General features: G+C 45.3%; 1 protein-coding gene across 1 annotated transcript in view; it reads right to left on the bottom strand.

Annotated features, from left to right (window-relative positions):
• PIK3R2 (phosphoinositide-3-kinase regulatory subunit 2) overlaps positions 1-15,847 on the bottom strand; it is a 107,476-nt gene that overhangs the window by 38,770 nt on the left and 52,859 nt on the right. The window contains exons 3-4 of the mRNA XM_069740985.1: positions 9,097-9,189; positions 6,439-6,501 (exon numbers count right to left, since the gene is read on the bottom strand). Coding sequence (XP_069597086.1) covers positions 6,439-6,501; positions 9,097-9,189 — 156 coding nt within the window. The remainder of the gene's footprint in view (positions 1-6,438; positions 6,502-9,096; positions 9,190-15,847) is intronic.

Raw genomic sequence — 15,847 nt, 5'->3', positions numbered from 1 at the left:
CTGCAGACACAGGAAGAGCACGAATGCTCTGCGCGGGACGCCGCGCACAGGAAAAAAAGCGCAAAAAAAGTGCGCAAAAAATTTCAATTGGAGGGTGGGGGAGGGAGGGGGTACTGGAACAGGGATGGGGGGATGGGAAAGGGGTGGGGGAGGTGCTGCTGCTGCTGTGATCACAGGAGTCACACAGCAGGCAGATGGCAGCAGAGAGCACACAGCACGGAGCACAAGCTGAAGCAGGAGCACAAGCTGGAGGCAGGAGATCCCAGGGAGGATCGCACTGGCCACCAATGGATTCCTTCACTAAGGTGACACAGAGGGGCTTAGACCACCGCTCTGCACGCCAAATCTGAGAGAAAGATGGCGTGCAGGGCGGTGATCGGTATTTTAAATTAACCCCTTTGGCGCTGATTGGCTAGAAGCTATTGTTCAGCCAATCAGCGCCATAGGGGTTAATCAGGTGAGGTGACGTGGCGATCACCCCACCTACAGTGACGGCTGTGATTGGTGCGACGTCACACAGCAATCAATCACAGCCTGTCACATGCTTTTTTTTTTTTTTTTTTTTGAAACTTTATTGTCACATCGCTGTGATTGGCTGGTCAGAATTGACCAGCCAATCACAGCGATCGCTGATGCGGGGGGGCGGTGCAGGCACCCGGGGCTGCGTGCAGGGATTGTCTGCTGTCAGGAACAGCAGACATCGGAACCCGATCACCGCGCGATGCCGCGCGGTGACCGGAAAATGGCGGCGCCGTACTAGTACTGCGGCTGGCACTTATGCAGTGCCGGCAGCGCAGTACTAGTACGGCGCATGGCGCGAAGGGGTTAATACACATGGCAAAAAACAATCATGCATGGCTTCCATCCTGGCAGTATTCACAAAAACATGGTTAACGACGAGCACTAAATTGTGATTCCTGACGCAATACAGTCTTTTGAGAAATCTAGCTTAACATTGATGTAAAAATATACAGGCAGCTATACGGATGCAGATGGCAGAATATAAAATCGGCATTGAACTGTTCAGGAGCAGAGATTGCACAGAAACATAGCTGAACACTACACTAGAGTAACTTGCTGATAACTCAGGTAGGTGGGGTTAGTTAAGAGTACACAGAAGATGAGAAGGGGTCTGCAGCACTGAGGAGAAGCAAGCTGCTGATGGGAAATAAGTACACTACTGCCTATTCATCTTTGTGAAGCTGGAAACTCAGACCGGCAGGTAAAGATGAAAAGAAAGTCAAATTCACAAGAAAGAAATATTACGTTGGGCTTAATTTGCATATTAACAATAAGCATGCATAGTGAGATTGTAAGAATCACATATTGCTTTGTTACTATTATATATGATGTAAGAGAACAAATGTTCTTTTATTTTTAGTTAAATATATTGATACAAGTACAACATAAATTTGGGGCGATATCCCATGCTCCTACTCTTGTAGGTATTTTCTACTCACATAATTAATGGCGGACTATTTGCCATTATATATTACTAGATGGTGGCCTGATTCTAACGCATCGGGTATTATAGAATATGTATGCATGTATATAGCAGCCACATAGTATATAGAACAGGCCACGTAGCATATAGGAGTACTACGTGGCCTGTGGTATATACCATGTGGCTGCTATATACATACATAAGTATTGTAGAATACACGATGCGTTAATATAGGCCACGCAGTAAATAACAGCCCACGTAGTATATAACACAGCCCACACAGTATATAGCAGCCATGCAGTATATAACACAGCCCACGTAGTATGTAACACTGGCCACGTATTATATAACAGCCCACGTAATATATAGCACAGCCCACATAGTATCTAACAGTGGCCACGTAGTATATAGCACGCAGTATATAACACTGCCCATGTAGTATATAGCAGCCATGTAGTATAGAACACAGCCCACATAGTATATAACACTGCCTGTGTAGTGTAGTATATAGCAGCCACGTGGTATATAACACAGCCCACGTAGTATTTAGCAGTGTGGGCACCATATCCCTGTTAAAAAAAACTAATTAAAACAAAAATAGTTATATACTCACCCGCCGGCGGGATCCAGCGAACCTCTGGCGATGCGCACGTGGCTGCCGCCATCTTGCGCTCCCAGGATGCATTGCAAAATTACCCAGATCACTTAGCGGTCTCGCGAGACCGCTAATTCTTCTGGGTAATTTTGCAATGCATCTCTGGGAACGCAAGATGGCGGCAGGCGCGAGCGCATCGTCGGACTACGGAAGGTGAGAATAGCAGGTTTTTTGTTTTTTTATTATTTTTAACATTAGATCTTTTTACTATTGATGCTGCATAGGCACTGACTGCGGGGAGTATGGAGCGGGCGCAGGGCACTGACTTTCTGAGAGTAGGGAGGGACTAATCGCTGATTAATCGCGGCAGCCATGACAGGCAGCTGTCGAGACCAATCAGCGACTTGGATTTCCCTGACAGACAGAGGCCGTGACCCTTAGACAAGTATATAGTAGATATCCTTTTTCTTTGTGGATGATATTGATTTAATAGAGGTGGTGAAACCTAAGAAAGGATGGGGAAATGGGTTTGATTTGTCTGATTCTTATTATTCTACAGTAAAAAGACAAATATATTCGAACAAAAAAAGTTAGTTTGCGATAGCTTTTCAGCTATGACACAATCTTTTGTCTTTACATGGGGCTGCAAATTGTCATGACAGTCTTGTAAAAGATCATTTATGTATTTCATTTTCTAATCTGTTAACATTTTCTTATTCTATTTTCTTTACAAGACTATAGGGGAAACAATCAGTCTTGACGAGGGCTTTTGATATACTGTTTTGCAGCAGATTCATGGGTATAGGAAGCTGGTGTCTGTAGAGCTTCATTTCTTGAGTGCATGCACTTATATGCGCAGGGAGAGGAAGAGGGTGCACTGTGGCCATCACCTATTGTCAGTCGTATCATAACAGGAAGGAAAAAGAAAAAAAAACAATTCAGAGGGAAAGTGGTGAAGATTTTTTTTCGTTCTTTCTGTTCTGCTGTTCTTTTCTTTTTCTCTATACGATAATGGGGCTAGCCACCAAAATGGTATTTGAAAATGACTGGTACGAACCAGTCTGTGACATATGAAGAGATAGTAAGGCGACCAGTCTGTTATTGTTGGCAACTGTATTGTCTGCCTCTACATATAGATAAAAGGAGTTTGCAGTCATTAGAATCCTTACTGGGATTATAATTAGGGGGGGGGCGCAAAGAGGATTAAGGTACCTTCACACTGAACGATATCGCTAGCGATCCGTGGCGTTGCAGCGTCCTGGCTAGCGATATCGTTCAGTTTGACACGCAGCAGCGATCAGGATCCTGCTGTGATGTCGTTGGTCGCTGCAGAAAGTCCAGCACTTTATTTCATCGCTGGACTCCCTGCAGACATCGCTGAATCGGCGTGTGTGACGCCGATCCAGCGATGTCTTCACTGGTAACCAGGGAAAACATCGGGTTACTAAGCGCAGGGCCGCGCTTAGTAACCCGATGTTTACCCTGGTTACCAGCGTAAAAGTAAAAAAAACAAACACTACATACTTACCTTCCGCTGTCTGTCCCCGGCGCTGTGCTTCTCTGCACTGGCTGTGAGCGCCGGCCAGCCGGAAAGCACAGCGGTGACGTCACCGCTCTGCTTTCCGGCCGCTGTGCTCACAGTCAGTGCAGGAAAGCACAGCGCCGAGGACAGACAGCGGAAGGTAAGTATGTAGTGTTTGTTTTTTTACTTTTACGCTGGTAACCAGGGTAAACATCGGGTTACTAAGCGCGGCCCTGCGCTTAGGAACCCAATGTTTACCCTGGTTACCCGGGGACTTCGGGATCGTTGGTTGCTGGAGAGCTGTCTGTGTGACAGCTCTCCAGCGACCAAACAGCGACGGTGCAGCGATCGACATCGTTGTCGGTATCGCTGCAGCGTCGCTCAGTGTGAAGGTACCTTAAGAGAGGGAAACACAAAAACTTGGTTCAAACACTTTCTGATGACGGAAGAGGCGATGAGGGAAAATTTGTAACACTAGCTCGAAAGGTTGCGAAAGCTATGTATAAATAGCAGGGATTTATATGCTCCTTTTCTGTAAAAAGCAGATGTACCTATGTGAAGAAAGCAAGCAACAAGAACACTAGGATGTTTACTCCCCTGCGTGTTTCTGTAACTCACTCTAGGCCGGGTTCAGACTGCCGCACTAAAACTCAGGCCAGTCATGTCTGCAACTGCGGAAGCGACTGGCTCCGTGTGCTTGTCTGCACACTGGTCTGCTCTTTCCATGCACTAGCCGGTACATTGGACCAGAATAGTGCATGCTGTGATCTTTTTCCATGCAAACCATTGGTCAGTGTGTAAAATCGAGCACGTACAATAATTGGCGTGATCTGTTGTGCACAGATACAGCATACGTCTGCATAACACGATCATCTGATTGAGCCCTTCAAATGATACTCGTTCTCAACAAGAACTGACACAGGTTAGTAATTTATTCTTCAAGCTCATACAGTAAATGCTATATTGTCATTTGCGGATTCTTCCAACAATTTAAGCAAAAACATCCCAGCAAGATGAGGAAAAGCTCATTTATGTAGATTCTTTAACACGGTTTATGTTGATGAAAAATAAATCTTTCCCAAGGAACACAGTAGCCATTTCCATGTAGTGATCCATAGAGCCGGAAAAGGCTACATACATGTCCTTACAGACGCAATATACTACGTGGGCTGTTATACACTACGTGGGCTGTTATACACTACGTGGGCTGTTATACACTACGTGGGCTGTTATACACTACGTGGGCTGTTATACACTACGTGGGCTGTTATACACTACGTGACTGTGCAATATACTACGTGACTGTGCAATATACTACGTGACTGTGCAATATACTACGTGACTGTGCAATATACTACGTGACTGTGCAATATACTACGTGGCTGTGCAATATACTACGTGGCTGTGCAATATACTACGTGGCTGTGCAATATACTACGTGGCTGTGCAATATACTACGTGGCTGTGCAATATACTACGTGGCTGTGCTATATACTACGTGGCTGTGCTATATACTACGTGGCTGTGCTATATACTACGTGGCTGTGCTATATAATACGTGGCTGTGCTATATAATACGTGGCTGTGCTGTATAATACGTGGCTGTGCTGTATAATACGTGGCTGTGCTGTATAATACGTGGCTGTGCTGTATAATACGTGGCTGTGCTATAAAGTCCGTGGGCTATACTGCGTGGGCTGTGCTATATACTTTGTGGGCTGTGTTATATACCACGTGGGCTGTGTTATATAAATGGGTTGTGTTATATACTACGTGGCTATGCAATATACTACGTGGCTGTGCTATATACTACGTGGCTGTGCTATGCTACGTGGCTGTGCTATAAAGTCTGTGGGCTATGCTATATACTGCGTGGGCTGTGCTATATACTACGTGGGCTGCGTTGTATACTACGTGGGATGTGCAATTTACTACGTGGCTGTGCAATTTACTACGTGGCTGTGCAATTTACTACGTGGCTGTGCAATTTACTACGTGGCTGTGCAATTTACTACGTGGCTGTGCAATTTACTACGTGGCTGTGCAATTTACTACGTGGCTGTGCAATTTACTATGTGGCTGTGCAATTTACTACGTGGCCAGCAACAAACAATCAGCGACAGGCACACTCCGGCCGCGAATTGGCGCAGGATTTGAACCACGCTTCGCTAATTGGTCGCGCCTGGCCGAATCCTGTGTATTCATTGTATTATTCTAAAATCTTCATAAATAAACTACAGACATATTCTAGAATACCCGATGCGTTAGAATCGGGCCACCATCTAGTTAATAAATAATAATAAATCCGAGCACGCTCGCTCATCACTAGTGAGAACACCTAATAAAGCTCGCTCATCATATTTATAATGGATCTTTAACTACATTCATATTGACCAACTATAGTTGCAGGAAAACAAACTATAAAAATAACTGGCCTGTTTTATTTTGCTTTTTGTTTTTCTTTTAACTGGATAGAATGATAGGATCAAAGAGTTGGAAGCAATAGTACAAGTGTGAACTGGATGCCTAGGTACCAGGTCTATACCAGTATCGGCTAGTAGAATGGGATCAGCTTTTTCCAGAGTTAACAAAGCAGAGACGGTGACTAGCTCTGCCAAAGTAAAACAAAAAAATCCTAAGTATTGCAGTGTGTACCAGCCACAGTGTTTATTCACTTTCATGCTTCCACCCAGCACGGCTTGTAGGCTATGTAGGATACATTACACCTAACTACAGAACTGACAACAAAACCAGTATACAAAGTGTCAAATGCAGAGTAAACTCTTAGCACACCATGCCCTTGATATATCTGCTGCGCAGAAGGAGCAGGCCTCCCCACGGCTTGCTATACAGACCCTTGTGAGAACTGGTTCTTACCGGATTTTAGTGTGTGTCTACACTCCGAGCCAGCGGTCCTGTAAAGCATTTCACTGTCCAGTCCTACAGAGGGGGAAAGAAGGCATACAAATTTAATTCACATAGCACCCGAGAAGCCAAATCAGCTACCAGCCCCCATGCCATATGCCATATATGCCTGCTCCGAGGGCCTTCATCACCTTATACTTGCGCTAGCAAGCTGCAGGCATCACACACACTATACATATATTAATAAAAGACACAATCCATAAACAATACTTAAAAGCGGACATGAAACACCAATAATGAAGACGACCAAAAACTATCTGCAAGTGTTTCGTTTCTACTATGTGCCAGACATATGTTCACTAAATATGCCTAAATATCCATGAGGATTGCATAATACAGCTACAGGACAGGACGCCAAGACACACAGACTTTCCCAGATATGGAGAGAGGAAGTTTGTGTCTCCAATATCAGCCATTTCCCCTGCGCTGTGGCGATGATCATCACTCTGCTCACCGATTTTGGCATAAAAATTATTCTTTTTTCGAACAATGTGGAATTGAATCCGCCAACGTGTGCATAGGTGATAATTGGTGTTCGTGTGACAATCACTTTAAAGGGGACTTGGCTCATTTTCCTCTATCCTAATAACTTACTGGCAGGTAGTTGCCATCTACCCGCCTGTTCTGCCCAACGTCGATCTCTCCTGGCCATTCTCCTGCTTTTGCAATATTGTAAAAAAGCAGGATACTGCCTGATCTAAGAGACTGTCACAGGCTGATCTAGGACAGGCCTGTACAACATACAGCCCGGCCCACGGAGAATCGGGAGACCGGAGTAGAGCGGCACTCATCAGTCCCCGACGGTCAGGCTTCTGACCTCATCACACTGCGGCTGTCCCCGCAGGGGCGGCGAGGTCACCGCAGCCACAGCATGGGACGGGAAGTGCTCCATGTAGGAGCCAAAGACTCAATGTACAGATTAGTATTATAATGGGGGAGGGGTGCTATTGTTTGCACGCAAGGGGGATGTAGGGGGAAGAATGTGAGAACAGGAGCAGTGGCAGGGGATAATCTAGAGCAGGGCAGTGTGGGGGACATAATACGGAGAGGGGAAATGCGGGGGGGGGGGGGGGGATATATTTAGAGTAGGGAAGATATTTTTTTATTTAGGAACATAATAGTGACACTTATTTCTAAGGGAATCGTGTCAATGTGTTACAGAAGAGCTAAGAAGAGTGTAGCCTGCAGAGATGAGCTGTCCAAAGGCGTAGACGCCTACGGGATAGGAAGAACTTCAGAGAAGAGGTCATTTTAAGGGTTCCTTGATCGAAATGTTTATGTATGATACTGACTGTATCATCAGTACTGTGGTTTCTGCATATTTCAATGTCTTTTGATGTCTGTTAACAACAACTCCAGGTAGATAGATCATTACCATTGTGAAGAACATGCTCAGAGTTGGAGGTTCATGCAATACAATTGTATATAAGGGTGACCTGACATTGCAATTGGGCGCTGTACTAAGCTTTGTGCTGTAATCATGTACTGATTATTGTTCTGGTGATGCACTCATGTACCAACAGTGGTTCTGGTGCTACATTCATATACTGATGGTGGTTCTAAAGATGGATTCATATTCTGACAGTGGTTGTAATCTTCGACACATGTATGCAGCAATCCATAGCTGGTCACATGATGTGCTATATATGACCATGTTAAAACTCGAGAATCCTCAAAACTTGAAGTTTCGAGATTATGAGTAGGTTTTGTTGACACTGATTTTTTTGCAGTGGTAACTGAGGACAAACAGTCCAAATCCTCAAAACTTGATTTTATTGTGGATCTATGTACTCACAGTGGTTCTGGTGATGAATACATTTAACTACTACTTTAAAAAAAATGTTTGCAACCTTTGGGATTAGTTTAGTATGACAATGTGGCCCTCAGACCAAAACATGTTGTGCAGCCCTGATCTAAAAGATTCTCAGAAAACTCATGGTTAATCTGCCAACATACTAAGTAACAATGTAACAGGCCTCTGCTGGCTGTTGTTAGAGGCAGATGATGGCTAAGTAACACAGCTAGCATCTGCTGGGACAGATGCAGGCTAAGCTCCTGCAAAGACAAGGACCTGATATTGGATGGGACCAATAAACACAATGTCGGTAAGGTGTTAAGAAGAGATGTTAGGCTATGTTTCCACGGTCAGGAAACCTTCAGGATTCGCTGCGGATTGGATGCTGCATACAGCCGCAGCATTCAGGTGTTACAGCATAGTGGAGGGGATTTTATGAGATCCCGTCTCCACTATGCGTGCAGGGTCGCATCCGGCGGCCTTGTGTTATCGGACATGCGGAGCGTCTTTATAGACTGCAGCATGTCTATTTATCTTGCGGAGACGCTCCATCTCTGAAAGATAAATAACCCAGTCTATGAATAGGATGCGGTGATTCCGCATGTGTTTAATGAGCACAGGCAGAATCACCGTGCGTACAACAGGGGGCGCCGGGGTATTTGCTGACCGTGGAAACATAGCCCGAGGTAGCATAATTTAATAACAACCATGTATGAAAAGTTATATTATTTTTTAAAAGTTAAGTACAAACAGCACACTGTTTCATTGAGGTAAATAACCATCTGAACATGTATTAACAGTCTAAAAAATCTCACCTTTTTTCTCAATCGCTTTGAGTAACCTTAGAAGGAGAAGAGGAGCTTCTTCAGGAGGAGCAAACTGATCGACAAGTTCAAGTAGGAGGCAACCTAACAAAGATTAATGGAATGAGTGAGAATGGAGCACATATTGTAGTCATAATCTTAAAATATATAATAATTTTATTTATATAGCGCCAACATATTTCGCAGAGCTTTACAAATTATAGAGGGGACTTGTACAGACAATAGACATTACAGCATAACAATAATCACTGTTCAATGATCCCAAGAGGAGTGAGGGCCCTGCTCGCAAGCTTACAATCCATAATATATAGCTTTAAACAGTTATACTTACCTAAATAGACCTTAGGGGGCCAAATCCTACCCAGCATAGGGCCAGGAGGTTGCTGCAACACGGGTCTTATGATAGCAGCAGCAGGTTTTAAGTGGATTATTAGAAATTAAGGGTATCTCAACTGGTTATTGTTAATGGTCATGAACTTGTGCAAAAAATGAGGGCCATTAATAATAAGTACTCGATTAACCCTCAATTTCTAAAAACCCATTTCCAAGCAGCAGTAATTTTCATGAAACAGCAACATCACTACCGCTATATGAGACTACCCAAAACTTGAAATATCGACTAGCCTCTTTGAAGAGAATTCTTAAATGTCCTAAGCCCTTGACTAGATCTTAGGTGTGAACCTTGGCCTGCATATGATCTTCATCAAGTGTACCGCACTGAGGAGAAGTATTCTGGAATGACTAATAAATATTCACCCTGACCAGTTATGATGGGCTGCAGCCTGGATCGGTAGTCTACAGACTGAAAACAGAAATGCCTGGCTGTGCAGGAACATGGTGTGATCACACAGCAGCTCCTGGGCAGGGGAGGAAGCAAGAGAGTATACAGGCAGGACAGCAGGGGATCACAGCGGATTCTTTCTGTGAGGCAAAACATGTCACTACCTGTTCTTAACCCCTTTCTGACCTCGGACGGAATAGTACGTCTGAGGTCAGATCCCCTGCTTTGATGCAGGGCTCCGCGGTGAGCCCGCATCAAAGCCGGGACATGTCAGCTGTTTTGAACAGCTGACATGTGCCCGTAATAGGCGCGGGCAGAATCGTGATCTGCCCGCACCTATGAACTAGTTAAATGCCGCTGTCAAACGCAGACAGCGGCATTTAACTACCACTTCCGGCCGGCCGGGTTACTGATCCCCGGCAGCTGTGAGCGCCACCCTGTGGTTGGCGCTCACAGCACACCTGCAATTCTGCTACATAGCTGCGATCTGATGATCGCTGCTATGTAGCAGAGCCGATCGCGTTGTGCCAGCTTCTAGTTTCCCATGGAGGCTATTGAAGCATGGCAAAAGTAAAAAAAAAAAAAAAAGTAAAAAAAAAAATGTGAAAAAATAAAAAAATTATAAAAGTTTAAATCACCCCCCTTTCGCCACAATCAAAATAAATGAATTCAAAAAAATCAAATCTACACATATTTGGTATCGCCGCGCTCAGAATCGCCGATCTATCAATTTAAAAAAAGCATTAACCTGATCACTAAACGGTGTAGTGAGAAAAAAAGCGAAACGCCAGAATTACGTTTTTTTTGGTCGCCACGACATTGCATTAAAATGCAATAACGGGCGATTAAAAGAACGTATCTGCACCACATGGTATCATTAAAAACGTCATCTCGACACGCAAAAAATAAGCCATCACCCGACCCGAGATCATGAAAAATGGAGACGCTACGAGTATCGGAAAATGGCGCAATTTTTTTTTTTTAAGCAAAGTTTTTAAAATAAATAAATAATCTTTATTTTTATATAGCGCTAACATATTCTGCAGCGCTTTACAGTTTGCACACATTATCATCACTGTCCCCGATGGGGCTCACAATCTAAATTCCCTATCAGTATGTCTTTGGAATGTGGGAGGAAACCGGAGTGCCCGGAGGAAACCCACGCAAACACGGTGAGAACATACAAACTCTTTGCAGATGTTGTCCTTGGTGGGGTTTGAACCCGGGACTCCAGCGCTGCAAGGCTGCTGTGCTAACCACTGCGCCACCATGCTGCCCGTTTGGAATTTTTTTTCACCACTTAGGTAAAAAATAACCTAGTCATGTTAGGTGTCTATGAACTCGTACTGACCTGGAGAATCATAATGTCAGGTCAGTTTTAGCATTTAGTGAACCTAGCAAAAAAGCCAAACAAAAATTGTGTGGGATTGCACTTTTTTTGCAATTTCACCGCACTTGGAATTTTTTTCCCGTTTTCTAGTACGCGACATGCTAAAACCAATGATGTCGTTCAAAAGTACAACTCGTCCTGCAAAAAATAAGCCCTCACATGGCCAAATTGACGGAAAAATAAAAAAGTTATGGCTCTGGGAAGGAGGGGAGTGAAAAACGAACACGGAAAAATGAAAAATCCCAAGGTCATGAAGGGGTTAAGCAATGTTCTACCACTTTTTACCAACACATAGATGTTGCAGGCCTGAAACCTACAGTCGCGTGACATGCTGACGTCTACAGGTGCCATACCTTTCCAGACACAATGTATCCTGCATACAGTTTCAGCAGTGATTCCTAGAGTCTTCTATGGCAAGCTGTATGTCTAAACCGAGACAATACGTCATATATGATCACCGAGGATTGCAAATAAATCATCTTTTTTCTACATCTACTGAGTGACCAAGATCTTCAGATATTGTATATGAGGGGCTGTATGGAGATGATTTGTGTTTTTTTTAGAAACACTACAAAGCACTCTCACAATAAGTGTCCCCTGTAGACATACACTTTGTGAACATTTATGATTATGGTGGGTTGGATATATACAAAAGGTCTATGAAAAAATACACTCAATGGAGACCACATGCAGGATGGCTCCAGTTTGGGATCTTTCCTTCTCTTTTCTCCATAGCCTGCCATATATTTGAGTGTGCCATACTTACAACATTTTACCACACACTGATCATGTGTGTGTATTTTCCACGATGGCAGAACTGAACAGTAGGAAATGCCACCAGTTTCTACGGCAATCACCATTAGGAGAACTGGGAAAGGCAGGCTAGCTGCAGAGCCAGGCTGTGTGCCTCCCCCACCCTCCCCCTGCACACAGCCTGGCTCTCTGCCTAATCCTCAGGCAGGCTGATTTAGCCTTGTCAGCAAATTCCAAGCTCTGGGAGCACATTAACTCCTTCCACCGCGCAACGGCCAAACCCAGAGAGATCACGGAATCTGCACCCCACAAAATCAACTAATCTTACATGTCCTGTTGTAACATCAAATGCACAAAAGACAAATACGATCATAACATTTATGCTACTTGGTGAACCGAAATAAAGTATTATTCATTAAACCTAGTATAATATATAAAGTCCTCATTCCATGAAGCGTTCGCACTTATGAGCCCCTAGCTGGCCACTCTCCACTTCCATACACTGATAAGGTAATCTGTCAGCAGGGTTTTGTTACGTAATCTGACAGCAGTATGAGGTAGGGACAGAGACCCTGATTCCAGCAATGTATCACTTAGTTTCCTGGGTGCAGCAGGTATGGTAGAGCCACAGTTTCCTCTCCTGCAGATCTCACAGAGTTTACATAACCTGCCTACACCACAGCGTTCTGTGTACACTGTATAGTGATAGAGCGCTGCTAATCAGTACTGGGGGCAGGGTAGGACTAATGGTACCGTCACACAGTGGCACTTTGGTCGCTAGGACGGCACGATCCGTGACGTTCCAGCAATATTCTTACGATCTCGCTGTGTCTGACACGCTCCTGCGATCAGGGACCCCACTGAGAATCGTACGTCGTAGCAGATCGTTTGAAACTTTATTTTGTCGATGGATCTCCCGCTGACATCGCTGAATCGGCGTGTGTGACGCCGATTCAGCGATGTCTTCACTGGTAACCAGGGTAAACATCGGGTTATTAAGCGCAAGGCCGCGCTTAGTAACCCGATATTTACCCTGGTTACCAGTGCAAATGTAAAAAAAAAAAAAAACACTACATACTTACATTCCCGGTGTCTGGTCATGTCCCTCGCCTTCAGCTTCCCACACTGACTGGTGAGCGCCGGCCAGCCGTAAAGCAAATCACAGCAGTGACGTCACCGCTCTGCTTTCCGGCTGTCCGGCGCTCACTGTCAGTGCAGAGAAGCACAGCACCGAGGGACGCGACAGGAATGTAAGTATGTAGTGTTTGTTTTTTTTTTACGTTTACGCTGGTAACCAGGGTAAACATCGGGTTACTAAGCGCGGCCCTGCGCTTAGTAACCCTATGTTTACCCTGGTTACCCGGGGACTTCGGGATCGTTGGTCGCTGGAGAGCTGTCTGTGTGACAGCTCTCCAGCGACCAAACAGCGATGCTGCAGCGATCGACATCGTTGTCGTATCGCTGCAGCGTCGTTTTAGTGTGACGGTACCCTAAGAGGCAGGAGGCCAGTTGTCCTGTAGTGATAATCTCCTGCTGATAAAACACTGATTGTATTGAAACAGCAAAACCAGTGGGGAACTCAGACATAGAATGGCCACTGTGCGAGAACAGTTGCAGGTCAATAGTTCTGTATATGACTGAAGCTGCTTGCTGTATTGGAGGCGACAGTGAGCCCCTTTACTTCTTGGGCCCCTGTGCAGTTGCACCAATGATATGTCTGCCCCTAAGTAACACACTGCCCAGTAAATGACCCTACACTGTAATCAGGGTATCTTCCACTATATCATGGTGCTCACACAGTTTACATAGAAAAAACCTGGTGATCGGTTCCCTGTAGTGATCATTTAGAGCTACAGGATATGATAGAAGGAATATTAAGCAGCAGTCTGTGCTTGCTGATGGATCCTCCAGTCACTACGCTCTGCTGGTAGACAGGATGGGATAGCTCCCCTTCCACAAGCCCCATGGATGTGTACTATTCCCTATGTCTAGAAACGTTTCTATCACTCCGGAAATTGTTAGCTCATCTTTCTCTGAAGCTTCCGGTAGTCCCACAATTCTGGAATCTTTTACACTAGACACTGGCAACTTCACTTCACCATGAAAATGCTTTCCGGTCCAGTGGGCGGTCCTATCAGTGACTGACAGCTTTCCTTGTATAAGAGTACACACAGAGCTATATCTGTCACTGATTAGACCGCCCACCGGTCAGAAAATCCCAGAGTTCAGAGGTCCAGTGGGCGGTCCTATCAGTGACTGACAGCTTTCCTTGTATAAGAGTGAACACAGAGCTATATCTGTCACTGATTAGACCGCCCACCGGTCAGAAAATCCCAGAGTTCAGAGGTCCAGTGGGCGGTCCTATCAGTGACTGACAGCTTTCCTTGTATAAGAGTGAACACAGAGCTATATCTGTCACTGATTAGACCACCAACCGGTCAGAAAATCCCAGAGTTCAGAGGTCCAGTGGGCGGTCCTATCAGTGACTGACAGCTTTCCTCGTATAAGAGTGCACACATAGCTATATCTGTCACTGATTAGACCACCAACCGGTCAGAAAATCCCAGAGTTCAGAGGTCCAGTGGGCGGTCCTATCAGTGACTGACAGCTTTCCTTGTATAAGAGTGAACACAGAGCTATATCTGTCACTGATTAGACCACCAACCGGTCAGAAAATCCCAGAGTTCAGAGGTCCAGTGGGCGGTCCTATCAGTGACTGACAGCTTTCCTTGTATAAGAGTGAACACAGAGCTATATCTGTCACTGATTAGACCACCAACCGGTCAGAAAATCCCAGAGTTCAGAGGTCCAGTGGGCGGTCCTATCAGTGACTGACAGCTTTCCTCGTATAAGAGTGCACACATAGCTATATCTGTCACTGATTAGACCACCAACCGGTCAGAAAATCCCAGAGTTCAGAGGTCCAGTGGGCGGTCCTATCAGTGACTGACAGCTTTCCTTGTATAAGAGTGCACACAGAGCTATATCTGTCACTGATTAGACCGCCCACCGGTCAGAAAATCCCAGAGTTCAGAGGTCCAGTGGGCGGTCCTATCAGTGACTGACAGCTTTCCTTGTATAAGAGTGCACACAGAGCTATATCTGTCACTGATTAGACCGCCCACCGGTCAGAAAATCCCAGAGTTCCGAGGTCCAGCGGGCGGTCCTATCAGTGACTGACAGCTTTCCTTGTATAAGAGTACACACAGAGCTATATCTGTCACTGATTAGACCGCCCACCGGTCAGAAAATCCCAGAGTTCCGAGGTCCAGCGGGCGGTCCTATCAGTGACTGACAGCTTTCCTTGTATAAGAGTACACACAGAGCTATATCTGTCACTGACTAGACCGCCCACCGGTCAGAAAATCCCAGAGTTCAGAGGTCCAGTGGGCGGTCCTATCAGTGACTGACAGCTTTCCTTGTATAAGAGTACACACAGAGCTATATCTGTCACTGATTAGACCGCCCACCGGTCAGAAAATCCCAGAGTTCCGAGGTCCAGCGGGCGGTCCTATCAGTGACTGACAGCTTTCCTTGTATAAGAGTACACACAGAGCTATATCTGTCACTGACTAGACCGCCCACCGGTCAGAAAATCCCAGAGTTCAGAGGTCCAGTGGGCGGTCCTATCAGTGACTGACAGCTTTCCTCGTATAAGAGTGCACACATAGCTATATCTGTCACTGATTAGACCGCCCACCGGTCAGAAAATCCCAGAGTTCAGAGGTCCAGTGGGCGGTCCTATCAGTGACTGACAGCTTTCCTTGTATAAGAGTGAACACAGAGCTATATCTGTCACTGATTAGACCGCCCACCGG

This window comes from Ranitomeya imitator, chromosome 1 (assembly GCF_032444005.1).
Source record: "Ranitomeya imitator isolate aRanImi1 chromosome 1, aRanImi1.pri, whole genome shotgun sequence".
NCBI classification, from domain to species: Eukaryota; Metazoa; Chordata; class Amphibia; order Anura; family Dendrobatidae; genus Ranitomeya; species Ranitomeya imitator.
This window is presented reverse-complemented; position numbering and strand designations above follow the sequence as displayed.